The sequence below is a fragment of the Tigriopus californicus genome, chromosome 12, assembly GCF_007210705.1.
Source record: "Tigriopus californicus strain San Diego chromosome 12, Tcal_SD_v2.1, whole genome shotgun sequence".
NCBI lineage: Eukaryota > Metazoa > Arthropoda > Copepoda > Harpacticoida > Harpacticidae > Tigriopus > Tigriopus californicus.
Genome location: NC_081451.1, coordinates 10,464,886 through 10,492,131, shown reverse-complemented (window position 1 = coordinate 10,492,131; position 27,246 = coordinate 10,464,886). Strand labels below are relative to the sequence as shown.

The window sequence follows — 27,246 nt, the reverse complement described above, 5'->3', positions numbered from 1 at the left end:
TCAAATTTCTTTACAAAAAAACACCCAGAAGAGTTATGAAAGAAAAAATTGAGAAACCTAAGACAACACTATGAATAGAGAAATAAGATGATAAGATAAATATGACTGATCAAAACCGCCCCTCCACTCGTAATTTAGTAAATTTTGCTTGTGTTGTAATAAGTTATAAGTCATCCAAATACGTGCGCGAGCGATTGGTAACTCACGCAACCTTTCAATTGGTCTTCACATGGCACAAAATAGAATCAACTGAATCCAACAGTCAAGAAACACGGCCACCACAAGCAACCATGGCCTCACCAAAACGTACACCAAAATAGTTGCACCTAATATGAGGCTCGAAACTTGCTAACTAATCCTTTCGAGTAATGGACTAACCTGCATTTGTTACCTAAGAGTGAAGGAAGACGTAATTTTTTTTCTTGCAATTTTATGATGTAACAATTCACCTCTGAAAGCTATGGCTAATATTAACAAAATCTAATGTATAGTTTGTGATCCGGGTCGCATAATTTTCAGAAAGGAATTTGCGTTCGACGTATGCAATAAGTAGGTTATTTCGCAATCCACCGTACCTCTTCATAATTTCGTTTCGGCTGTCCGACGTTGGAAGTGAGGGCCCCTATAAATGGGACATTAGAACATAGCCCCTTTTCCACTCTCGATAAAGAGCTTATCATTTCGGTGAACAACGACCTCTGTCACATATAAAAGTAGAAAACCGTAAAAAGTTAAGAGTTTTTGAAAAGACCTTTGACATTTTAACTTTCATTAGGTTCTCGAAGATTCTAACGTTATGCTTATGAGGATTTGTAGATAATCTTAAGATATACCAAGGTACAAGTATTGGCAAAACTTTTAAAAAGAAGTTTTTTTCAAGTTTATAATAATGCCTGATAAACAGGAGGTATAAGGTTATCTATAACTGGGCTTGATAGCTGTAGAAGAGAGTGAATATCAGATCAAATCACTTGAGCTATTTGTCAATGGATTGCTTTTTTCCTTTAAGTATATTTTAAAAGGAGTATTTAAAAGGAGGTTTGGAGTAATAGGCTGTAACCGAGTCTTTAAGAAAGGACTCGAGTCCTCTGCCGGACTTGATTCTTTTGCAGGTCTCTAGTCTGGACTCTGCGAGTCCTGCGAAAATTCAAAAAATCGTAGGACACGTACGAGTCTGACTTTTGTCGGACTTATCTCAGCACAAGCCTCATCAAACAAATACTTTCGAAAGCGATTGATAACTCACGTAATCTTTTATCGGGCCTAAAGATAAAGCAACAACTCCTATTTTTCTCCTTGTTCAGAATGACAATTTTGTTCGGCCCTCACCACAGGCAAGGCAGTTCATTTTAAAGTTTTATTGCGGATAGTCGCGGATAAATGGGCTGAAAATTTAAAATGTGTTGTTTTTACTATATGACTTTGGCCTTTTTTTCTCACTTAGTATTAGACATGTAATGAGCCAAGAATTTTCGGGTTGGGCTGAGCTAAGAGGAAGGTGGCTCATTTCGAGCTGAGCTGGGTTGATCGGGTTGATATTTCGAGTCAAGTCTGAGCTGGGCCAAATCCGAGCTAGCCCATGTCCGAGCTGGCTCATGATCGAGTTGACCCGACCCTTGTCTGAGCTGGAAAAACCAATAGACCTATTGGCCAATCTAGTTTCTAGTTCTCGTGTCAGGTAGCACCACGAAATTGTCTTAATCCAAGCAAGGTGTTTAAAAAGTGCAATCAAAGATAGAACATAGAGTTCCTTTTAGGCGATGGTACCATTCAACGAAAAAATAACCAGTCTTACCTTGGACTTGTATTTATAGACGACAAGATAACCTCTCGAGTAAATTCATGCCAATGATATGTATGTACTATTGACATAATTGAGACTTTTTGCTTGCCTCCCTTGAGCGCTTCAATAATTTGAATTTGATATGCTTTCACAACTCGTGCAACGTTTCCGTACCGAGTTTGCGTAAAGTTTTTGAAAAAAAGGAGGTACTTGGCATGTTTTTGCCGTACATACTTTTTAATCATCCTCCAAAATATATCTTTATGCGCATACAAGACATTTTGATTCAAACCAGTCTTTGCTTGTTTTTAATGTTCTTGATAAATGTATCTCTTCGAATTCTCTTGTTCAATGTTTTATGGTCTTTTATGAAATCGTGATGCCAAAGTTTTGACAGTAGTTTCAATTTCTGATAAAATTGATAGCAAACAATTTTCTTCGTTTGAACTCCTAACTTAAGATTGTTGCAACTAATGGTGGAACTTTCAAACACCAAAATATATCATGAATTGTTTAGACTCTCAGCTTTTAACATATTCATTTCCACCAGGCGTTTCAATTAAGATTTATTCCTTTTGAAAGTGACAACCAAGAACGTTGTCCACCCTCACCCGTTAGTAGATCTGAAAATGATTCAGACCTACGTTCAGAGATGTCAGCCAAATCTTTTTCGTAAACGTATGGGCTTCAACTTTTACTTTACGCTTTTACTTTATCATGCATCATCAATTGTGTTTGTCAGGTAAACCCGAAAGAAAGCCCACTGAATAACCCACCGCACGTGGGTTCGACGCTTACCTTGGATCAAAAAGATCAAGAATAAAAAGTGTTCCAAACGTCAGTAATTACAAATAGCATTTCGAAAGACTCACAGCTACACTCACTTTGAAGTGTTTGCAAGTCATTTAAAAAAAGATTTGTGACCTTTCTTTTATCAAGGTTTCATTGCGGTTTCACCAAACTCTCGTACTACATAAGGAAAGATGGGAGTACCAGGCAAACTCATTGAACAAGTAGCTGAGTAGCAACCAAATTGTTGATTGCAACAGACCATTCATTGTCATGCATAATATTTCCTCGGCTTGTCTTTCAGTTAAAGTCAAAAGTTGTCAAACTGATGTGGGCCACAGTTGAGCTCCGTCGAGTTCGGTCAGGGCTGAGGCATGGCCTCGTCGATTTCGAGCTGGGTTGTATCATAGCTCGTCGATTTCGAGCTGGGCTGAGCCAGAGCCTAAACCCAGCTCGAGAACATAAGCTGGGCTGACATATGATTCGACCTTTCGAGCTGAGCTGAGCCAGAGTCTAAACCCACCTCGAGGTGGTCTGGGACAAATACGTTTCAACAGTTCGAGCTGGGCTGAGCTCCGGGCTAGCCCAAAGCTCAGCCTGTTGTCGAGTTTCGAGCTGGGTTCCAGCCCATTACATCTCTACTTAGTATACGCCAAAATCCTGTTAAAGTTTCAAAATGTTTTGGGTTTTCCTCAGCAATAAACAGTACCTCCTGAGCTCCCCTCCTTTGTTTCATTTCGGGCCAGTTTCAGTTTTCTGACAACATTTTTGGATCATGTTAAGAGCTAGTTTGGAATTAAGCAAGCGTTTCTCTCAAGTGCTCGAAGTATGTCCATGGATCATGAGAGGTTGAACATTTGTTGTGGTGAAAATCATCCAAATGCATCAAAGCTAAATCTAACTTTGATAAACAATCGTCATGACCCCTGTACTTACATGAACATTATCAACCTATTATAAGCAAGGATGGGAAATCATTAAAAGCCATTTTTGACCAGGTGACAGAAAATGGTGGCAGAAAGTGGCATAAGTTCCTTCAAAGTCGATTTTTGCCAACGAGAATATAACTTGGATGGGAATTTATTAAAAGCCATTTTTGACTACCTGAGAGAAAATGGTGGCAGAAAGTGGCACAAGTTTCTTCAAAGTCGAATTTTACCATCGCTGATTATAAGTCTTCCCTAGGCGATATTTACACATTTTTATCTTTGTGCCTTCAAGCACGCCGCAGGTATAACGAAGATTATCACATAAGCTTGATTTACTTTCGCTCATACAATATATACTGTGTTATGAACTTCTTGCGGAATTGCCAGGGTGGGCAACATTGAGAATCAGCTTGACTTTTGGACACCAAGTGTCCAAAAGTGGACAAAAGTGGGACGAACGTGTCCAAAAGTATGTACAATTGTCCAAAAGCAAAAATTTCAAAACTCTATATCATGTTATTTCTTTAACTAATCTAAATATTAACCAGCAAATGGAATCAGTAATTAATAAAAACTAAGCTTCCTTTAAATACCTAAATATGAAGTAACAGTAGCAACTGGCCTTTGTAGAAAATAGGCACATCAATTACCTAACGTTTTTTTATTTCCAAAATATATACTAAATTGGGTTTCTGAGAATCTCAATTAATTATCTTGATAGGATACAGCTTTGAACTGTTAAAACAAGTATCATTAATGTTTTAAACATTAAAAAGCCACTGCCACATTACAATCAAGGCATTTGGTGGTTGGGTAATTTTAACTAAAATTAAGTCTTACATTACAAAAACTTAGCACCTCTATATCAAATATTCAATCCTACTTCTTTAGATTTGTAACTAGTATGTGCACTTTTATTATATAGATAAAAACTGCAATACATGTTTCTTTGAGAAAACAAATTGATTCTTCTTATTTTCTGACATCAAACGCATCTTTAAAAGCTAAAGAAGGCTTACCTAACAATTTTTAAAGTAACTTGCTTGTGGAAGAAAACCATAAACGTACAAAATGTATCATTCTTAAATTTCAGCAATTGGGTAAGATGCTACAAAAAAGTTAACAATGTTGAATAGATGAAGCTGTTCAACGAGAATATCACATTTAGCTTTTCCAGTTTTTGAATGCGTTGCACCTGCTGTATTATGACAGAGGGAGGCTTTGCTCCTTGTTTGCTGTCTTAGGTGAGATAGAGCTGAGAACCAGTCTTTCAAATATCTTTTTGGGTCATGTCAGAGGCATATGGCAAAGGTTTTAAAGACTTATTTTGCTTTTGGAACCATCAATGAGCAATTTTTAAAGCAAAAAATTGGGTTTCTAGTAGAATTTCTTTTAGATTTGAAGTTTTAAAGTTTGGTATTTTTGTCCACTTTTGTCCACCCTCATTTTTGGACACTTTTGGACAGGGGTGGAAAAAAGTGTCCAAAAATGAAATGCCCACCCTGCGAATACCCCATTTTTGTTCACATGAGTCGGTGCCTATTTAGGCACGAGAATTATAATTCCAGTTCAATCCTTTTGACGGACTACTGAAACTCTGGAAAATGATTATGAAAATCGAACAATTTTGCAACTCCTGATTGGATTGTTAGATGGCAGGGCGAAAAATAGCACCAAGAAATAGCGCCCTCTGCGGCCAGAATATCCTTATTTCTGTTCATCTTGATCATAGTAATTCAATGGGATGAGAAATGAAATATACAAGTTGTGAATAATTAACAATCAAACCATGCATTAACAAAACTTATCAAATGCATATGTAAGGAAAAGTTTACAATGCCAAAAAGAGTGAAGCAAGCACTTATAATCGATCTTGTTTTTTCTCAAAATTTCCAATGCATCTGTTGAAAATGGTTCCAAATCAACCAAACGTAGGAAATAAGAAATGGAATAACTCTCTGACAATAGTTTATTCTGATTCGCAAATCCAGCCTGAAGTTAAACTGCCACGTGTGGTGGAATAAGCACGCAACCAAGTCGTTTCATTCTTGATCTCTCTGCAGTTTTGCAAGACTTGACAAAAACGCTCGGTAGTAGTCCAGTTATTCATCAATCTCTATTCAAAAGGCCTCTCTAATGTTTAGAATAACCTTTGCTCAGATCAGCAAGTAGAAACAATCAAATCGAATAATGCTGCTCATTGAGGTACGAATGCGAAATATCAGTCATTTTATAGTGGTCAAGGTTCTCGTATCACCTAGATTGTGGCAGAGCTATTTTGATATACACCATGAAGACTGTAGACGATATTTTCGAGCAAATCCAGGGAACAGGATTGTACCACAAGCGGTTATTGTACTACCTGTTGACTCCCATTTTCTTTGTCACACCTTTTGTGTTCTTGAACCAAATATTTGTCCTTCATATTCCTGGTAAGAAAACCATAAATAGATAACGGCATTTCAAGGGTAAATTTGATGTGAAATTTACTTGTACTCTTTCTAGAAAGGCAACAATTCTCTTTTTCGTTTTGTATTAAGCCTATGATTTTTTTGATTGACCACAAGTTCATGGATGGTTTAGTACTAACTGTAATGCTAGCGATTACACAGAGGTCGACAAACTATTTTAGACAGTACTTTAAAAGTTATGTACATTTGAGATCATTTTGGATTGTTCAACGTTATTCATTTCCTAGATTTAATTATCAATGGCTTGGTCTTTGTTCTTGATCGCAACCTCCGCAAAAAGGTTTTGCGACCTTTTTTACATGTATTTTACAGGTTTGGGGTTTAGTTCTGCTAACAGTTTTTCGCTTGGATTAAGAACTTTTCCACAAGTGAGACTTCCCAAGGTCATTGTCAATACATATTTTAAATTTGAACTCAATGGAACGAGCAGATTAAAAGTAATATCTCTGAAAGCATTGTACATAAAAGGTTACCGAAAGAATAATTTAGACTAGACCTCTTCTGGCAATCAATTACCACACAAGGGTTAGGACATTCCTTCTGTGACGAGTTATTTAGTGATCTTTGAGAAGGCATCATCACTTTTGTTCTAGTCGTTCGATTGAGCTGAAATTTGAAATACACCTTGACGCATAAGTTCCTTCCGATCGCCATTTGCATTGTTGTTAAACTGGTGATTATAGTGGTTCATCCAATCTGAATTTGAAAACTTTTATGATGGTCTTGAACTATTGCTATCCAAGAAGTATCTTCTATTCTGACTGTATTGAAATCGTTCGTTAAGGTATTATTTCGATTTGATTTCCATCGTTTTCTCCAAAAATTTCAACCCATTCAAACCCCAAATGACATTGGCTGNGGTACGAATGCGAAATATCAGTCATTTTATAGTGGTCAAGGTTCTCGTATCACCTAGATTGTGGCAGAGCTATTTTGATATACACCATGAAGACTGATCAGGGGTGATCAGGGAGCTCCTACAAAGTAAATGCTTTCGATGGTGTATGGTTAAAATTGATGTAATATTTTTTCAATGCCCTGGCTTCATGTACAACTGAGCACCTCCAGAGAAAGTTCGAAAATATCCAAAACTTATTGGGGAACATACCAAGATCAAAAACAGAAAACATTGAGAGGACATCCGTCTCTATGTCCTAATGAAAAGGATTCTTAGCAAATCAATTTTCCTTGCAAATATTATCAAAAAAACAACCGGAACGAATATCTGTGTCAGGATGTATGTAGTTGAAACGCCCTGATACCAATTTCATACGAAGAAAAACCCAATGTGTTTACTTGATTCTGAGATGCAAATTCTCCACCCAAAATTCCCTATCCATATTCCAGCCTACCACAGGCTCCAAAGCATAATGTAAAACATGATTTAGGGGTCTTTGTTAACATCTATTTTTCTGTTCCAATCAAAGATCGAGTCCTTATGCCCAACGAGATTGATCTCGGTCTTATCTGACCATAGTGCGGCCGCCCAAAAGCCATTGAAGTGTCTAGGCGGGATTTGTCAGAGGCTAGATGCGTTTAAACATCCCTTGAATATTGCAAAGGGGTCGTTCTCGGCCTACTAATATGAAGGCCAGGCTTGAAGGGTTGATGAATGGCCTTTGAAAATTCTTGGGTGGGACGATTGTCCAAGAGGTATTAAGGTCATTCAAAAGTTGTTTGGGGGGAGATACTAGGATTTGTTTGTACATCTCTCACGTTCATCACAATAAGCTAAACTTTCGGCAAAAGCACATAAAAGCACTTGAACATGGCTTTAAATTCCGATCCTTCTTTGCAGCCAGCTACAATCAGTTAGGGTTTTTTAACTTTCTATCCCACATGTGAGGCTCATAAAAGCAAGATAAACCTGGCTTCAATGACATACGTAGCTTTATGGACATTTTTGCATGGAGTTGATCAGGTAGATAAAGGCAAGTAGCTTCTTTCCCTAATGCAACTAGTGCAGAGACGAGTCCGGGTGCACTTAAGTCTTTCACTCGATTTTGGAGAAATCACCTGGGTTCGAGTCTTTTATTGGACTCAAGTAAGACAAAAATACTCATCTTGTTTTTTTATTCAGTAAAAGAAGGCTAATCAAATCATCATTCAAGGTCTGCTTTTTTTCATGGTCAATAGGGCATGTCAAGTGAAGGAAATTCCAGGAAAATGTGGTCCGGCACCCTAATTTTGGGCATTTTGGGGAGGGAGAACTGAGGCAAACATCACAATCAATTCACATCATCCGCCAATTGAATATTCAATAATCGAGTGATTTTGAGTGAGGTGTTCATTTTGTTGGGTTTTAAAACACATGTTTTGTGTAAAGCAGTGAACGCACTATCAAATTGGCACAACAGGCACCTTTAACCTACAGCTGACTGATGACGTCATCTTAAAAAGGAAAGGTAAACAAATCTCCTGGGCGGTCACTTTTCCAGCGCTACTAAGACTATTGAACACATTTAGCATTCATTCCTCCAAAATTTCAGTGAACAATGTCGCCTAAGCCAGTTAGTTATTACTGTTTAGTGGTTTTGGGCCGTCGTGATCAAAACTCCAAAGAATAATCCTCAATGGAATCTATGGATTGAAGCTGTTCTGCAATCACACTCAACGTTCAAGAGTTCTGGAAGTATGGATGAATCGCATCCCCGGGAGTCTCTTACAATCAGTGGACTCTGGCAAATTTTATTCAGAGGCCATTGCAGTGGCCAACTCTTCTTAAAGATGATGTTCACCCAACCTTTTAGCCGTCCGCTTTTCCGGATTGGCCGAGGATAGGGATCTCCTTCCCAAATTCCAATTTGATTTCCAGAGCAGCCGCTCTACCACCTCGGCAGTTACTCTCCTCTATGAAATTGTCCAATCTTTGTGGATCTCTCCTCAAGCACCATCAACCCAGCTTTCCTCCACCAACCATCTCAAATCATCAATAGTCAAAGCTAGGGCCAGGATCGAAAACATTTCCAATAGACTTCCCATCAAGAATCTTCCCTCTCTAGTAGTTCTTCAACTCTTCCGGACCTACATCAACCCAATTTTCCTCTACTGACTTCCGCCCAATCCGTCCTCAAATCCGCCGATGCCACCTTCACCAAATTCCTCAAACGATTTCTGTGCGTTCCCCAATATGCCAAAAATGCATGGAGGTATTTTTACAGCCAAAAATCGGGCTGGTCAGGCTAGTGTCCCAGGGTTGGGAACCTGACCTTTCCGGAGGTGATGTCCAGACTCAAATTGTCCTTCTTGGTCAAGGACGTACTAACACCCTACTGCCCTTGGCCTGACATCCCTTCGGAATATTGGCAGTCACGCACGTTTTTCCGGCTCCGGTCCAAATGTCATCAACGGCGGGAGCAGAAACAGGATCTGTTCAATCTGACCCACCCAATCTTCTGCAGTAATCAAGATTTCATCACTTGTCTCTACCCAACTGTTTATGTACTGGCTGTGATTCTCCTCTTCACTTTTTTTTCATGTAGACTAAGCTCGAAGTATGGAACCCTCCTAACAGGGGATATGGGCCATATAGAGAAAGTGCAAAGAAGAATCCCCAAGTGGCACAATTCTTAACCGGACAGAATATCTTCACTCTCTTCAAACATTAAAAGAGAGATGTATTTTCTTCGACTTCCCTCTTATGTTGAAGGTGTGCTTAAGACTGTTAACAATATCACTTCTTTGGGATCACCAATCTTTGCGATCACTTTTCTTAGCTCGTGAAGGATCAGATTTGATGAAGACGCGCTAATTAGAAAATGGGCCTTTTTTGGAATTAAATGTCAAATCTCGTACACGTTACCATTCATTTTTATGCGTTCTGCTTGTAAATGGAACACTTATGCCTGAAACATTCTTGAACAGTGAGTGCATTTAAAAAACTTTTTCCTAGCATGGTTCCAAATTATTAGTCCATTATTAAACCCCTTCTGTTATCATCAAATCAGATTGAGTAGTTCACACAATAAACAATTCTAGTCATAATTAGTGTGATATCTCATTCTAGTCAGGTATTTTATCGTTCTTACCATTTAATTCAAATTTTCTGATATCGATTTCTGCCTGCAAGTGCTCATCTGCTTGTATTCATGTGGAAAGGTGTATTAAACAAATTCAGCATTTCAAGATACTCGACTTCACCCGCAGAACCTTTTGCAACATAATGACATAACGGTTCAGCTTGCTCAATTATTTACAAAAATACAAGATTTGAGTCTGATTAATAATGGCTGACAATAAGTATTAACCCAAGATTCCAGTCAAGATGGAAGACGACTGTCCCAAGAATCTCCGTCGATTTGATTAAGCTGCTGTATTAGGAAATGAGATGTGACAAGTGACCGCCCAAGGACGAATCAAAATGGAGGTTTCGTGACCATTTTTCTCAGAAGGTTGAGTTTGACATCAGCTTAAAGGTCCCTATACCACAACGATATTTGCTTAGACAAGCAGGAAAAATGAAATAATTGTCAAAATTCAATACCAGCCCAATGCGTTTTGGTTTGGCATGTTGTCTTTGATTTTACTCCATGGAATAACGTCGGTTGTTCAAGAACGCGTTCGCTTGACAAGCCCTATTTATGTCGAAGAAAAAATAATTTTATTTTTTGGCGAGTCCGGGCTCGAGTCCTTTCCAAAAAGAGGTGATTTCTCCAAAATCGCGTAAAAGACTGGAGTGCACTCGGACTCAAGTCCAGACTCACCCCAGCATTAGTGCATGTGATGATTGAGCAGAAATATTTGTGAATTGCCATTCCACCTCTTGACGAATGAAAAATCATCTGAAAGAAAAAAATTGCTCCAAAATCTAATCATTCACAATGGATGTGGTACATGGCCTTTCATGACATACTGTGAATGACGTATTTTAGAGCTATGACATAATCACAATGCAAATGAGCAAGGAACTGATATTTTTATCATCGTCAGGGAGACTTCTCACCACCTCATTCAAAGTAGCCGAACAATTTGCCCAATCTCATTATCAACATTGAAATTAATTGCCCATGTTCAGAACTGGAAGTTCAACAATTGATCTGAAGCTGATTTGCTTGACCTCCTAGATCATTGGTGTGATCCCCCATCTGGATTAACACCCGCGGAATTGAATTTGAATCTGGAAGAATGGAAAGACCTCATGTTGCCCAAAGTCCTTGGACCCGATTATCAGATGCGTTGGAGCCAATGTCACATGTACAATGTTCAAAATCAAACCTTAGAGTCCATATTGAGGGACAAGAACCTTACTGGGATGCCTCAAATTTCCTGTGAAGAAGTCAACGGATATCAGTATGATAAAAGGTCAGAGGACTAGATAATCGAAATTTTATTTAAGAAAAATTCTTATGTGGTTTAGTGCGCATAATGAACTAAATTTATGAAATTTCCGACCTCATTGTTTCACTGCAATGAAAATGTTTACAAACAACTCCAATCACATTCTAAATTGTAAATAGTAACGTTGATGGGATACAAAAACTTTTAGCTTGATGTAACACAGTTGTACGAAACTTAACGCGCTCGAGTTTACCCTCTGCAATGATTATATCAAGAATCATGCAAGTGTATCTTGAGGCATCATCGATACAATAATTGAAGCATCTACGTTCGTTCAAAACTTCTTTTCTAGCGAAATGATTGCAACAGCAGTGTCCGATAACGACTGGGTTTGCTCTCGACAGAACTACGCCACCAATTTGTACACCATTGGTGTGGCTGGATTGATTGTTGGGTCAGGATTGTTGAGTGCTCTAGCCGATTTCAAAGGACGAAAATACTCCTTTTTCATCAGCACCTTGTTAGTAATAATATGTTCGATAGCTCCCATTTGGTTTTCCCACTCCTACTTGTGGTACTGCATCTTCAAAGTGAGTTTAAATTCTTTTCAAAGCTACAGTTCCTATTTATAGGGCTTCTTTTACTTCCGCAGGCCCTTTCCTTTGCCTGTATGATGCCTCTGTTTCAAAGTCCAATGAATATTACCACAGAAATCTCAACCAGCAAGATGAGAGGTTACGTGATTGGAATCGCCTGCATATCGTGGTCCTTGGGCAATTGTGCCCTTCCTCTTTTGGCGTGGTTGGTCAATTGGTAAGAATAAAGTAAAGTAAAACATAAACCGATTTGTGGTCGAAAGCCCTCAAGGGTGGGCTTTGGTCCCATAACATGGCTAAGAGACTGATAGGTTGGAAATGATATGAATTTCGTATTCCTCAATTTCTATCGTCAAATGTAAGCGGCTCATGAAACGAACCAGATTCACGCAACCACTTACTATGTGGGAGGTCGTTTGTTCAAAACTTGGCCAACTCTAATCTATTATTAGCCTGAAGATAAGAGCATGAGAGGACTGTTAGGAAGCTGTCAGTCATCCACTTTAAGTAGTGTTATGTAAAAAAGTTCAAAATAGCTTATCATCAAGCTTCGTTGAATGAACCAAGGACACTAAAATAAGGAAATTTCGCTTTTTTATAATCACCAAACCTTTACCGCCAAGTTAGGCCAAAACTTTTGGTGCTGAAATGTTTTACTGTCAATTTTTGGCATGATCATTGAACAAAATATGTGTCTAATATCATTTTTGTAACTTTTGTTGGTATGTGCTCTTTAGACTAGGCCCTGAATGAACGCGGAAAGAAATGTTCTCTCACTAGTTTTCATTTTGGATTGTAAAGTCCAGTATATTCCATACCATGATAAAAGCTATAAACACATATATTCAGCCTTAATTAGAACCTTTAATGATTGCCATGTCAAAAATATGAACAACTAAATATCAATTTTGGTCAACCAACAAACCCTCATTGAATGAACCAAGTTTGCAGTGCAATTGATGTTGATCTGTCCTTATTTCTACAACAAGGATATACTTTAGCAAGGAATTCTTACTCCTCATTAGATCTTCTCTCCACTTCCTAATTATGAAAATCAAATCCAATTTCTATCCCTGAGTATCAATCACACTTCTGATGAGAACACATAATCATTTGCCTTTTAGGTGGACCACTCTCAGGATTCTCTGTGTGGCTCCTCTATGCTTCATTTTCTTCTATTATGAAATGCTCCCAGAATCCCCTCGTTGGCTGATATCAAAAGGTCGAACAGACGAGGCCTTGGTTATCATTAAAAGAATTGCCAAGATCAACTAGATCAAGACTGACCCGGACTTGAAGGAGAAAATTGAGGCCATTGCCAAAGCCACCAATGAGAATGTCTATGGATACCTCTCCCTCTTTAGCTCCACAACCATGGCTTTGAGGACTTTATTCGTCACCATGGCCTTCACAGCTAGCTCGTTTGTGTATTACCAATTGGTCATCAACATTGGCAACATGGCGGGAAACATCTTCCTGAACATGTTCTTCCTAGGATTGGTGGAAGGGCCTGGATGTGCAATCGGAGTTTATGCTGCAAACAAATTTGGCCGCCGTTGGACGCATTTCACCATGCTTTTCGTCAACTTTGTGTTGTTCTTTATCCTAATGTGGGTGGTGTATTATCCCAACCTCAACGTCCTGGTGATCGGGCTCTGCATGATCATCAAGCTTAGCATATCAGGCACTTTTGTGGTTGCGTATGTCCAGGTTAATACATATGACTTTTCCTCTTTTCGCGTCAGATAACCTTGAGATCGGTGGTGGAAATTCAAATCGCTCTAATGCAACTCTTTGCCACCCTTCTATATTGACCCATCTTTACATTTTAAGTCCCAACTGATTGCCACACTCTCAATTTTAGGCAATGGAAGTCTTTCCGACTGCCATTCGGCAAAGTGGAATTGGATTTTGTACGCTGATATCCCAACTGATCAGTATTGGGGGTCCTTATGTCATCTACCTTGGAGTCTATGACCTGAAGCTGCCCTACTTGATCATGAGCCTGATCTGTCTGATGGGTGCCATAGCAGTCTCATTTCTGCCCGAGACTCTGGGAGGGCAGATGCCCCAAACTTTGGCTGATGTGAAAACCTTTGGCCAGGATCACAGATACTTCAGTTACCTTCCTCATCAAATTATTGAGGAAGATAAAAAAGAAACCCTTTTGGAAGTCCAGACGATTTCTCCTCCAGCTGAGACGAAGACTTGAACATTCTTGTCGAATGCACTTACCACCTTGTATTGTTTCGTAAAGTCTATCTTAAATGTCAAAAATCATTTGATCTTCACTAATGTTTGGATTAGTTTTTCATTCTTTGTTTCAACTGTGACCTCAGAAGAGTTTCAAATAAAAACACTAAAAAGTTTTGCTATGGTTTGGATATTGGATTATTGATAAAAGTTTTTGGATTAAAATTTCTTATTGTTCAGTCATTTCCTCAATATGTCTCGCTCATTTGGGTTCCATTTAGTTCAGTATTGACACATTTTTTATGCAAGGATGAAATTCGCTGTTTGTTTTAAAATGATACCTTGTTTGTGCAATCGATAGTCAAAAATCTAGCCTAGATAGTTGTTCAGCGCCAAATCTACATCAAAACTTTCTCTAATTTTTAAAAATAGCTTTGCCAATAATTTGAAAATATTGACAGATCAGAGCGGAGGTTGGTCCTAATTATTTGTCTACATTTTTCCTCCACAGAAAACAACAGCAAGTATCCAAATTGGGCGCTAAATTTGACCTTTTTTTTCTTTGATTAATTGCCTTTCCTTTGTTGTACATGGTCAATACGGGAGACCCGGCAGACCAGAACTGGACAAGTGTTTGACCGAAATTTCAGATTAGCACTATATTCAAGGAATAGCCAGTTGTTTCAACTTTAATGCGTTGGTGGAGATATAAACAATATATTTTCCGTCTTGAGGTGTTGGGGATTTTACACTGAAGAAATATTTGATTAAACCACGGACTTCAAGAGATGTGGACTACGAACGAAAGCAAAAAATTCTACTCACTTTATGCAAAACTAGCACTTGATAAGACCACAAGATACTGTTGAATAAATAATATACAAATGACCTCCCTTGAATTGCAAGGATGTACCAACATTCCTTATTTTTTTATTTCAATTCGAAAAGTGGCTCATAGTTGATATGATCAAGAGCAGGCCGATTTGGCGGGAAGCTCGTTTGCAGTCCATATTTCTAGAAGTTCGTGATTAGACCAAGACATGACTTTTTTTGGTTGGCTAAGCCCATGGTTGCTCTCAGAAAGAACTGCTACACTTGTAATAATTTAATGAAGCCCTTCTTTCTCAGCACAACATATCGGAAACAAATGCGAACTTGTCCCCTCTCCACAAACGTTACATATATTTTTCCAAGATTAAACACTACTTCATTTAATGACCCTGGAGAGTTAAGCTAGCCTGGAATTTAATTCCATGCATAGTTAATTCCAAGCCCAATCTTGTAAAATGATACTTTTAGGCGCTTTTAGGCGTTCTACCTTCAAATTGTCTATTTACTTTAATAAAGGAAACGACAGGTTCATTACATTGATCCATTATTATGTTACATGCTATGGCTTTCAGAAGACAGGAGTTTGTTTGAACTATGGAACATTGTGTTCTCCAATGAGAAGTAGAGCTTGGACTATATACTTGGAGCAGAGGTGGTGGGATTGCCGCCCTGTTTCAATTGGAGAATGACTGAGCGGAGTCGGGAAATGTCCTTGGTATTGCGGCATGTTTTCGGATTAAAGTCACACATCTTGGCTACTCTCTCCCATTCAGTTCCGGGCTGGATCTCATTATTTGTGGACTGGAACTCTTTCTCAGCGGATTCGGAGGCCTCTCTATGGGACGTTTGTAGCTTCGTAAGCTGGAAAGAGGAAGTAATGTCATTGGTTCGTTCATAAACCACTCTGATATGGAAGGGGATGCAGGGGTCGAGGATTGACTTTTTGCAAACGAATCAACTCATTGCATTACTCTTTAAATGAGACAAACCTTAGGTCTCTATAATTACGTGATGCAGTTTTCAGCTCATTCAAATGGTTGGGTCAAAAGTTATGCCGCCTCAAAGCTCACATCATGAATAAGCTAAATCTCTTCTGGGAGTCACGATGTGCCTTGAAATGCACTGGGATTTGAGAGGGCATAACTTGTGATCAAGTCGTTTGATTCGGCTAAAAATTTAGATGCTAAATTGTAGTTGCCTGTGGTTTGTGTCTTTTGAAGGCAAACGCAATGCATTCATTCACTTGTAAAATGTTATTTAGAGACCTTAATATCCCCGCTCATATTCCAGTGGTTCATGGCTCACCAAAAGTTTACGTAGGCTGTCATTAGTTATTGAGTTAACTTGGAAGTCTATTCGTGATTCAAGAAAGATTCTTGACGTGTTATCAAATATCATTTGTGGGCCCTTATTTATTGGTTCGTGCAAATTTTCGGATTTCTCTTGGAGTCTACGCCACAAAATATTACATTTTATTTATACTTAGATAGCCATCCACGTTAAATGCAAATTTCACTAACTTGACCCTTAAATCAAACAACTTGGTCATCATTTCTCGAAAGTCGGTTTCGGTTGTGGAGACTAGTGTGGTACTATTATTGTAATGTCATTCGAGTGCGTTTGAATAGTAATGGGCTGAGTGGGTCTTTAATGAAACCTCAACGCCTTATGTTCTAAAACACGAAAATGAACCGAAAATACGGCATATATCTTCATGCATGAAAAATAACCACAATATATTTCACAAAAGGAAAAATAAGCAGGCCTGAATTGCATCTAGAATACTGTCATCCCTACATTCAAATTATCTCAAGTCAAAGACTCTTCAAAGATAGTCTTCCTCAAACATAATATCATTGAAGACGTTGGATCCAATAACACTCAAGATCCGATAAGGGTTCAAAAAGCATTATTTGTACCTGTTCGGCGTGTAATTGGTACCAATCCTCGAGTTCCTTCTTGGCTTGAGCTTTGAGTTCGATCTTGGCTTGTTCCTCCAAGTGATCCTTCTCCTCCAACTTGGTGGCTTGGTTCTCTTTCCATAGCTTGATCACCTCGGGCTCTTCTCTATTCTTGGCTGGAGACACAGATGGAGGAGATGTTCCAACTGCGGAAAACACTAGGATTAAGCTTGAACTTTGGATGATGTTACGAAGTTAAAGAATAATGAATTTTACCTGGGGAGTTCTCTTGAGAGCTGGAATCTTCCATGATTATAACGCACAACCAAGTATGCCCCAGTTTGTCAGATTGTGTTTCTCCTGACGGTAGCTTTCTCTTACTCCCAGTATCCATTCAGGGAAACTGGACCCACTTTTTCATTTGTGCAAATCGCTCGTGGTGCTGAATGATGGACAGAATGAAATATACTCTTTAATTACTGATAAATGAATATATATATAGCGGTTTGTGAATCATGCATTACTCATGGCAATTCCCTTGTTTGTGGAACCCTGAACCCTGAGCTGTTCTCGGCGATCTGTCCTGGGTATTGATTTTCCCCTTGGGAGATTATTGGTCCAAGGCGCAATTTGACGGCTATATTCACGCAACCTTTTAAACTTCACCGTTCATTTTCAGTTTTATACTTTATATACTTGCATGTTCATCATTTAAACATTGCGCATCACGCATCCTTTCAATCCGCTCGAGCTTGAAATATTCAGTAATACTCTATACATCATTGACATAAATGATATCAATAGGCATACAATCAAACATACATCTTGTTCAAACACAGTTAAAACTAACCTTGAATAATAATGCGCTTCAAAGTCCCAATTGAAAATATGTCATCCATAAACTATCCTTGCTGGCTTAGCAATTTTCCAAAAATCTCTGTTTTTTCCAAATTGACCAATGAACTGGTGAAGCATATTTCAAGGGTCGATTGTAGCAATCGTTTGGCCCTTGGTGACAGCGCACATTTAGAAAAAAAGCAAATTCAATCGCCAATATTTTAATTAAGGAATCTTATCATTTCATGATATTACTTCAGCCTTAGATAAATGAAAAATTGAAAAGAGATCATTGCTAATGTATAGGTTTTATCTGACCCGAAACATTATAATATTTCGTTTCTTTGGTTACCCGAGTGCAGTACGCGTACTGAGTTTTTGCACTCAACTAAAACGAGGGTGAAAGAAGTTCCTATATTTCCAAACAAGTCGTATTAATCGTCTACAAACAAATCAAGCGACTACAGTTACATTAAAAAGCATAAACATTACAAAAGAAAGTGAATGATCCTGCTTAATGAATCCAAGAGAAACGCACAAAACTTTGATGGGATCATCAAAATCAATGTCAAAAAAGTACAAGATGTATCCCACAACGAGTTGTGACAATTTCCCCCCCCCAAAATTGGCAAGAATTTTAACTTTTCAAGTCGGTAAATGTCTGTAAAGGTGTAAAGCTTTTCATTTTTAAATGGGGGCTTTTCCTGGCATGATATACATAATAGAGAAAACCTTGAGAGATGAAAACATTTCAAGTTATTTGGCAAACATTTGTAGACACAAAGCTCATAAAAGTACTCTTTAGGCTCTAGATTGGGATGTCCAGGGAGATAGAGCATTTATGGTCCCTTTGCCAATACGCACTAGGAATGTGTTGTGATGAAGGAAATATCTGCTAAACCAAATATATCTTGTAATTGGAAGTTACCAGGTCTTAATTTAGCCTTATAGCCATAAACCTCGCAAGGGTTTCCTATGGGTTTTGTCACGAACTTCTGGAGATGTGGACTGCAAACGGAAGCAAAAATGTATTATCTCCTAAACTACTCATCCAGATAAGCACATGAATCGGCCACAAGATCTGGTTGAATAGAGAAACTTGGCCAAAATTAAGCCCAGCACTAGGTATGCTCAGGGAACTCAGGAGATAAGTCCAAAGTCATGTTGTAAACACTTCATAAAATTCGAATTTTTGACCTGCCCCTGGTCAGCAACATAAGCTTTTGACAACATAACTTTGAAACGAATCACTTTTCAAGTAAATGATATAATAACGACTTGCCTTTAGTTGAGGGGATATACTTTCCTTATCCTATTACTTTCAAAATCATTTATGAACAATGGAGCTCCAATCTCAGAGATCCCCAAAAATTGCAATAACGTCATGTCAGCATGATAACACTTGTGTCCTAATGACGTTCAAAAATGTCGAAAATAAACACATTTACTTAAGGTATGCTTACAACTTATCCTAAACAATTATCATTATAGGACTCTTCTTTAAGTTCCTCTTTTGTTCGAGATAACCTCGTTTGAAAGTGCAAAATTCAATACGCATGCATATTGGGAAAGATGCACATCGAATGAGTGAGATATATTGAACTTCATGGACAGTTAGTTACAGTTCATTTTCGCCTCCAATCGCTCGCCTCCATTTATATGTCATACGTAAAAGCTCGCGTCTTTTACAAATAAATGCCTTGTAAGGAATGTCCTTCCAATCCTTGAGATTTGTTCCCAAACATGACCCATAAGCAATCCGTGATTGCTGCTCGGCTACTCAGATAAAACATATGGGGTCTCTTGAGGTGCTTGCACACCAATCGAGTCCGCTCGCTGTACAACTCAAGCATCTTCAAAGCACTCCCAGGCATTTCAAGAGCATCCTGGATCCGGAGATTGCACTCTTCGTATTTGCGATCCAATTCCGGATCAAGTCCAAGTTCCGCAAAGGATTGGGGCAACGATTGAGCCAAAGGGTAATCTTCTGCACAAGCCTCACAAGAGCAAACGAAGTGGAACATGGATTGAAGGATCTCTTGACGCTTGGCCTTTGGAGTGTTGCCAAAATGAGCTTGGTAAATATGGCTTATTTCTTCGCCTTGGTGAATAACGCGTGAGGCGAAGGTCAACTGATCCAGACCCACTTGAATCGGAGAGGTATTTGGATCGCAATTGTGGTTGAAAATCGAAGCCACATGGGGATAGACCGCAGACCCAACGGTGAATTTTTCGGCCGTCATATCGATCTTGCCTATTTCTGGAACAAAAAGGATCTATTGAAGAGCTAGAATTGGGCAATGTGACAGTTAGAAAAGACACCTTGAACTGTGTGGTTGTTGGATTGGATCACGGAGTAGAAATGGAACAACAGTACGGTGAAGAACACTTTGGGGTTGCGCCTTTGATCCTGGAATGGCTCTAAATCAGAGGGAAGGATATTTTGGAAATATCCTTGGCTGTCCAGCCATTTCCAGAGGATCAGAGCAACGCCTAAGGTCTCGCCAAAATTGCTTGGGTCTACATGAGAGGCCATGTTGAAAAAAATGTCGTAGTTCTTCAAGGTCGGATCTTTGGATGACGGATCTGCGTTGAGGTCTGGAGCATTGAAGGCTTTAAACCCGTTTTTGGTGAAGAAACCGGCTTTCTGTTGGGTGCTGACCTTCAAGGTCATGCCTATCAAAGTTGCAAAGCCTGACCCCGTGGCCTTTTGTTTCCAAAATATGTCTGGCAAGGCTAAACCACAATCGTACACATGGCTGGAAAACGCATGGTATTATTACACGTGTCTCAAAAACGTCACTCATGGATAGAAGGAGACTTGTTTGGTAACAAAGTCGTATTAAATAGTGTACCCAACAAGGGTAATGTATTCCAAAACAGGCAAAACCGAATAGGCTCCTTACACTGAACGAAATATGGTTTACGTTCTGCACTTCAGAGGGCGCTTTGTGAGTTAGCCTCTTCCAAATAGAGGGCCGATTGGGCCAATTCTTCGTTATTGAATTGTAATGTGTTTGAGTTGTTTTTGATAAAATGTTATCAAAATATTTCGACTCAGCTAACATAATGTCCGGAGATAGATTGCGTTTATGGCTTATTATATGTAGCAATCTACCATGCCTCTTCCCCATTGCATTTGGGCTTTCTGACGTTGGAAGTAAGGCCCCTATGTCTTGTAAGTGGTTGACTCTCAATGGTTGGGCTAAAATAATGTTAATCCACATTTTTAGTTTGCTTTTCAAAATAATGTTTTGAAGAACTGCAGATACTTTTTTTGATCCCAAGGTCTCAAGGATTCTTACCTAATTGGTAAAAAATGCTCATATGCAAAATTCTACTTTTTAATTTCATTAATTTTTTTGTGCCGAGATAAGTTCTTTTCACTTGACAATTTGATTTATTGCAGACTACTGAACCTGCCTAGATGCTTCTCATTCAATTTTGGTCCTTTGATTAACAGGTTGTACTTTCCATTTGGTGTTTGACTTTTATCGCTCTCAATCTAAATCACACTTTTCCCATATTTTTGAGTTCTTGACTCAAAATGTTAGGATTACATTCCGCACAAATAAAAAAAGGAAACTGAAATCGTTCATTTATCTACTTGAAATTAAAAACCGTCTACGCACTTAGTTCCAAGGGATAACTCACCTCGTGGCGTTGGCCTTTGTTCTACATTCCACGCTACAAAAGGCCGTGTTGGCACACGTCTGACATGGAACAGGAGCATTGGCATTGGTCCCACAGGCATAGCAGTTCTTCGTGGAATTAACGGGATTGATGTAATGCACCACTGGACTGTCTCGAATAATGAGCTCACCCACATCAATGTCCTTACTCGCTTCGACAAATCGCCCACGGACATCATTGTACTGAATACGGACCGATCCGTGCGCCCTTGAGATGGTCTTGTGAGGCTTGCTGATCGTTAATGGATCCTCCTCTGGAATGGTTTGATTTGAAGTCAGATCGAGGAACGACTGAGCCTTCCGTGTTCTCTTGACGTTCAAGATCAGGTTGTTAGACTCCTGGAGAATGTCCTGGATGGACTTTCTGGGTAAGTTTGACTCGCTCACCAATGACTCCTTGAGCTTCTCGTGGCACTTCATGGCATTGGCCGCATCTTCGATGGAGGCGTAACATTTGGCCATTCTCTGGAAGAGCTTGTACTTGTTTTCCTTCGGATACCCTGATTCAATAGCCATGGTCATGTCCCGGACTGCCAAATGGAACTGCTTCATTCTCATTAGGACCAAGGATCGGTTGGCCAAGGCCAAAGGAAGCAGGTAATTTTGCGGACCTTGCATAGGCCCCCATAGAACAGCTTGGTTGTAGAACTCCAATGCTTGAGCCATATTGTCCACTTTGAGTTGATCATTGCCAATTTCTCTCGTGTCCAATGACTTTTGGGCGTCCTTCAAGGCTCTTGGTTTGGACCAACCACTCACAAGCCTCTCCAACCTCTTGGGATCATTGATGCTTTGATGAATGGTTCCAATCAAGGCGATTGTTTGGTCCCAATCTGTCGGCACTGCTCTATCTTTGAAGAACTCTTCCTCCACTTCACTGATGATTTGTTTTAAAACAAATGTTTGCCCGCTCATCTTGGCCGAGTCGGGGAAAATGAGGCACAAGAAGGGGAGCGCAGAAAGCCACATGACTTGTTTGGAACAAAGCCAAAACTTGGCGGAGATGTCTTTGATGATCTCAATCTTATCTCCAGATGTCTAGAATTGATCATCCATTGAAAGAAGGTCGTAAGGAACGTAATTCGATCCTGGAAGGAAATCTACCTTTTAATGCCCCAATGAAGGTCCAAAAAGGTCAATCCGTATGCATCATTTTCAGAACTTTTTGAGAAAGCTTCTTGGGTCAAGAATCGCTGCAGTAACCCTGGGAACATTTGGCGTTAAAGTAACATTGAAGAACACAAGTTCCAAGAAGATCAGACTCAAGGTACAAATTGTATTTCTACAGTGAGAAAATGGACCGAGAGAAGGACTGGACTTTAGCGGCATCCACCTTTCAATGTGGCCATTGTGCGAGGCCTTGTCAATGTGGTCGATTTTTGACTTGTCACTTTTCACTTTGAAGTTGTCAGAGCTTCCCGCGTCATCAATTGACCTCCGCAAAGTTGACCATGGCATTTTGTAAATAACATGATTGATTTTGAACGAAACGGCCAAAACTAACGTCCTTAAAGTGAGCATGAGATACGTTTTTGGTCTTAAAGATAAAGATACATCAAATTGAAGGCACTATCGCGACAAAATCGTAATGCTATGCAAATTACAAATGTTTGGTCCAATGAGAGCTACTTCAATTGTTCAGTGACCGGTAGACAATGCACCAAAATGAATAGATAACTAAAATAAATACTTATACATTGCCATAATGTGCTCATTGCTCTTACAAATTACAAGGTAAACCACTGCAGGAATTCAATGGCTTTTTTATGGAATATTTTTTTTTGCTTTATTTTTGGTAATAAAATCAAAAGCTCTTTGAGACGAACGCAGGTGATAGTAATAGATGTTAGTAAATGCTAGTGATAAGAATTGAAAATAAAACAATAGAACAAACATGTTCATCCTTGCAATTTCAATTAAAAAGTAAAAGTCTTCAATTGCTTTCATCATAAAATCTGCCGTATGGTCAAATGACATACGAGGTGGGATCATTTAAGAATGAGAATACCAAAATGACTTGAAATAAGTTAGGTTAGGATAAAAATTAATTTATTTATATCTTTCATCATAGTTTCCATCCAACCGAAAACACTTTCGTTGCAGCTCTAACCATGCCACATATGCAAAATAATAGTCCGCATGTGAGAGGCCCCGACGCCTTAAGAGCCTCCAAGTGAACCACATTGTGATAACATAAATTTATTATGTGTGACATTGTGAAAATAAAATTACATTGGAGTAAGATCTGGACCTTGTTGCCGACTTTTCGTAATTTTGGCAAAAACGGAACTTAAGGTGGAAAATTTCACGCAGCTTCCATACTTCATACTGAACCCTGATGGAATAGCTCATTTGGACTGTGCAGAAGTATTCTCTCATTCTAAAACGATCGCACTTCCTAAGCACAAAAACGAAGAGGTGAAACTTGCCGGCAACCTAAACCTCAGAAAGAGATGTTAAAACACACCCAACAATACTTTAAGTGCGAAATTTGCTTATTAAAACGGGTCTGGTGCACCAACTCACGCTGAAAAGAAAGTATTGAACCATAATGCTAAGGCCATTTTTCTTAGCAGTGTTGGCTATGTCCAATGGATCTAAATGCTTCAAATAGGGTGCAGATTTTCCGTGAGAGGCGCCACTGAGTAAGGATGGGCATGATTGAAATATGAAAATTATATCCATTGAGTCATGACCAACTGATTAACGGCCTACAGTATAATGTCAAGTGGAAACTATGTTTGAAATGAGATCAACTGAAAATGGTATCAAAGTGATGGCAGATTTTATTTACAACTGATGGGTTTGTTTACACGTTTGGCCTTAAAGCTCAACCCTAAGACCCTAAGGTCATGCTCAATGTTTTAGAGCTCAAAAGTGACCCAAAATTGTCCTTCCCAGAACTCCCAGAACTTCAGGTCTGGCAGTGCTGTGGGCTAATAACAATGAGTCTAAATTGAGTCAACAAACAATGGTGGATTTCTGGGTGAGCGAAAGAAAGTAGCTAGTGAAGTGTCTACAAATATTGAAAACTAATTAACAGCTATTGGCATCATTAGTTTCCTGAAACATCCAAGCGTCGATTGATATAAGTGACTTCACCCAGGGACTCTAAAGAGAGGACACGACACGGCTCTCCCCTGACGGCCAACTTAGGCCATTGCGTTGAATTAAGACAGCAACTCTAGTATCAACAAAACAAGATTATCCGTACTACAGAGTACATTAAGGTGTTTTTAATTAAATAATGATCTCCTTGATATACAACTCCGTCCACGTACTAAATATTGAGGTATGGGAGATGGTTGTAGCGCAGTAGTTTAACGCCCGACCAACCTATACTCGGGTTCATGGGTTTGATCCCAGGTCTCCCCCCACCCCCCTTTCTAGTGGATCATCGCCTCGAATCGCGCTCCTTGAACCCAGAATGGGACAAGACTCAATCATGCTGCATTGTATATATTGTAATATTGTAAAAAGATTACGGATCCAATGAGAAAATTCTCGCAATAAAGAAATAAAAAATATATATATATATTTCTGAATTAATTTTGAAAGTCAGAAGAATAAATGAAATACCCATGAACATCAAATTAATCAAAAACAATCAAATTGTCTTTCAAATCAGTGAAATATTGCGTAAAACTGGCTCAAAAACACGCAAAGATAGAAAATCAACAAGAATCATTTTATTGATTGAAAACACATTATACAATAGGCTTCCTACGCTACATGAAATATGGTTTAGTTAGCCACTACCAAGGACCGATTGGGCCGATTCCTTTTTATTGAATTATGATGCATTTTAGTTGTTTTTGGTAGATTCTATCAGTCTTCACCCAAGTCACAAAATGTAAAAATAAGGCGTTCAAGGCATATCACGAGTAGCCATAGATTTCTAGACACTGGATAAACTGGAATGTTTGGAACTTGACAAACAACTCTTTTCTGAGGCGTCTACACGAGAAATTACCCGATCAAAATAGTTTGACAAATATTTTGATTTCGATTTCTAATCGGATGAACTTGCAAGTGATAGTATCATTTCCCAATGGGTCTTGAATTCATTCAATATTTTTGATATGCACAGTACACAAGATGATAGTGTAATGAACATTGGGAAGACTGAGGAATGAAATTTGAAAAAAACGCCGACGGGCACTGTCATGATGAGAATGTTTCGCCTTCCAATAACGTCCTGGCTTGCCAATTTCATTCTGCGAGTTCATATGTTGGCTCAAACCGATTACTACTATACTTGAAGGCATGTTTTGCCTCTTTCTATGAACTTTACCATAAGCCACCTAATGATTCACTTTTAATAACATTTTTGCTTCCGAAAGGTTTTCTAAATTAATTTTGACTTTAAATCATAAACCAAGCATTTGGAAACGAAAACCCAGCCTATTTTCCAACTCATCATAATCGTGAATAAATGGACATCAATTCTCCTATAATATCACAAACTATTAAATCGAAATATGAAAACAATATCCAAAGGTCATATCAGAAACGTCAACAAAGTAATATAGGAAGAGCATTAAACATGATTAAGACAATTTGGATATAGGTATACAGGTAACATTACAGATGGCATTGACTCAAAAGCGTTGAGTTTTATGGAACAAATAAGGACCCGCCAACAATTACATACGCCATTTGACAGGGAAGGTGATGGTCATGATAGCTTTAAAGTAATGAGTCAGTAGCTGGATTCTTCGTTGATCAGCTTACCCCTCTCGTCTCACCATTGAGACGACTGCCACAGTGGCTCAAAAGCCTTTTTGAATTCCAACAGAAATATCCAAGCAAATCTTGTTAACTAATAGCCATATGCGCGTTATATTTGAGCCATAATTCAATAAATCAATAAGGTCAAAATTACTTGTTACGGTTTTTGCGAGGTAGGAGACTGTTAAGATGGATTTGCGCCTTTCTCTCAATACTTGATAAGGCATTTTGACCACCGTGGTGAGACGGGTGAGACGAGAGGAGAGGAGACGACCGTATCCAAGAACCCAGCTAGTGGGTAGGACCCGGTCCGTTGAGATCCGACTGATCTGGCTTCCATGGCTAAAATTGGAGGGCGGGAAATGGACGAAAGAGCAGCCAAAAGTGGCTGGCAGGTATTGATGCTTGGGTGTCAAGGGTGTAGATTTAAGAGGGGATGGGATGACATGTGATGACTTTGTTCATTGATTGACAACTCCAGGCTCTCTATAAACTTGGTGTTGGGGCGAATATCGAGCACCCTGAGCACGAAAATACGACGAAAACGATGTCAGCTGAAAATTTATAAACAATGTGTGTGTGTGCGAATAGAGAAAGAATAATACAGTCCACGTGCTGGAATCAACGAAGGAGATTTAGATTATTATTGAAAATTAGACCGCTGTAAAAGGCAGAAACACTTGGATTCTGGGTTGGTGTATTCTAGTGCCAAAATAAAACAAAACAATTAATCCATTCTTCTTTACTATAAACTATTATGGATCGAGAGAGTTAAGGTTTATAATCGCTGCATATTATTACTGATTATAATCGTGGTTCAAATGTCTGGTGAGGATGCTGTCATCTATGAAACATATTCTATTTGACAAACAATCTTTGAACATGTTCAAACCGATAAATGTTTATGATATGGCCAACAATCTTGGTGAAATGCCAAACAATGTTTGTGAAATGGATAATTACTTGCCGAATTATTTGTCGTGTAGACGCACCATTAGCAACCTGCCGTGCCTCTTCCCCATTTCGTTTTGGTTGTGTGATGTTGAAAATAAGAGCCCTTATGATGGAGCCGGTGAAAAAAGAGAGGTGGGCTTCATTGTTTAAACTAGCCTGGATTCTAGAGGGATTAGAGGTGCTGTCAAAACGCACATTGAGCCTCTACGATCACTACATTTGACCCTTAAAACCTTCGAGCGCAATTTAAAGTGACATGCTT

At 39.0% G+C, this 27,246-nt stretch overlaps 4 protein-coding genes and 1 long non-coding RNA gene across 6 annotated transcripts in view; 3 read left to right on the top strand and 2 right to left on the bottom strand.

Annotated features, from left to right (window-relative positions):
- LOC131891609 (MFS-type transporter SLC18B1-like) overlaps positions 1–27,246 on the top strand; it is a 54,705-nt gene that overhangs the window by 9,565 nt on the left and 17,894 nt on the right. The window lies entirely within an intron of this gene.
- Positions 5,736–13,120, top strand: LOC131891610 (carcinine transporter-like). The gene is made up of 5 exons (XM_059241230.1): positions 5,736–5,933; positions 11,036–11,273; positions 11,602–11,839; positions 11,902–12,062; positions 12,970–13,120. Exons 1-5 carry the CDS (start codon positions 5,792–5,794, stop codon positions 13,118–13,120), a joined length of 930 nt encoding a protein of 309 aa, XP_059097213.1. The 5' UTR covers positions 5,736–5,791.
- LOC131891612 (uncharacterized) lies at positions 6,964–9,766 on the top strand. The gene is made up of 2 exons (XR_009374433.1): positions 6,964–8,377; positions 8,462–9,766. It is a non-coding gene; the product is annotated as an uncharacterized LOC131891612 (long non-coding RNA).
- Positions 15,342–17,229, bottom strand: LOC131891611 (clathrin light chain-like). Of its 2 annotated transcripts, none has more exons than XM_059241231.1 (3): positions 17,047–17,229; positions 16,789–16,988; positions 15,342–15,730 (listed from the first exon to the last, which is right to left on the bottom strand). In XM_059241231.1, the coding sequence occupies exons 1-3, from the start codon at positions 17,162–17,164 to the stop codon at positions 15,503–15,505; spliced, it is 546 nt and encodes a 181-aa protein (XP_059097214.1). In that variant the 5' UTR covers positions 17,165–17,229; the 3' UTR covers positions 15,342–15,502. The 2 variants fall into 2 exon arrangements, with proteins under 2 accessions (XP_059097214.1, XP_059097215.1); XM_059241232.1 differs by having other exon boundaries at positions 16,789–16,976; positions 17,047–17,222.
- On the bottom strand, positions 18,968–22,335 carry LOC131891608 (SET and MYND domain-containing protein 4-like). The gene is made up of 3 exons (XM_059241226.1): positions 21,262–22,335; positions 19,930–20,366; positions 18,968–19,867 (listed from the first exon to the last, which is right to left on the bottom strand). Exons 1-3 carry the CDS (start codon positions 22,266–22,268, stop codon positions 19,293–19,295), a joined length of 2,019 nt encoding a protein of 672 aa, XP_059097209.1. The 5' UTR covers positions 22,269–22,335; the 3' UTR covers positions 18,968–19,292.

What these genes read in the sequence shown, in the direction of transcription:
- LOC131891610 (XM_059241230.1), top strand. Translation starts at nt 5,792, where the DNA reads ATGAAGACTGTAGACGATATTTTCGAGCAAATCCAGGGAACAGGATTG. An exon ending in ATTTGTCCTTCATATTCCTG is followed by an intron (nt 5,934 to 11,035) that starts GTAAGAAAACCA and finishes TTGACCTCCTAG; the next exon opens with ATCATTGGTGTGATCCCCCA. An exon ending in GGATATCAGTATGATAAAAG is followed by an intron (nt 11,274 to 11,601) that starts GTCAGAGGACTA and finishes CTTCTTTTCTAG; the next exon opens with CGAAATGATTGCAACAGCAG.
- LOC131891608 (XM_059241226.1), bottom strand. Translation starts at nt 22,268, where the DNA reads ATGTGGCTTTCTGCGCTCCCCTTCTTGTGCCTCATTTTCCCCGACTCG. An exon ending in ACAAAGGCCAACGCCACGAG is followed by an intron (nt 20,367 to 21,261) that starts GTGAGTTATCCC and finishes TGCGTTTTCCAG; the next exon opens with CCATGTGTACGATTGTGGTT. An exon ending in CAACAACCACACAGTTCAAG is followed by an intron (nt 19,868 to 19,929) that starts GTGTCTTTTCTA and finishes TTTTTGTTCCAG; the next exon opens with AAATAGGCAAGATCGATATG.
- LOC131891611 (XM_059241231.1), bottom strand. Translation starts at nt 17,164, where the DNA reads ATGGATACTGGGAGTAAGAGAAAGCTACCGTCAGGAGAAACACAATCT. An exon ending in CTCTCAAGAGAACTCCCCAG is followed by an intron (nt 16,989 to 17,046) that starts GTAAAATTCATT and finishes GCTTAATCCTAG; the next exon opens with TGTTTTCCGCAGTTGGAACA. An exon ending in ACCAATTACACGCCGAACAG is followed by an intron (nt 15,731 to 16,788) that starts GTACAAATAATG and finishes TCCTCTTTCCAG; the next exon opens with CTTACGAAGCTACAAACGTC.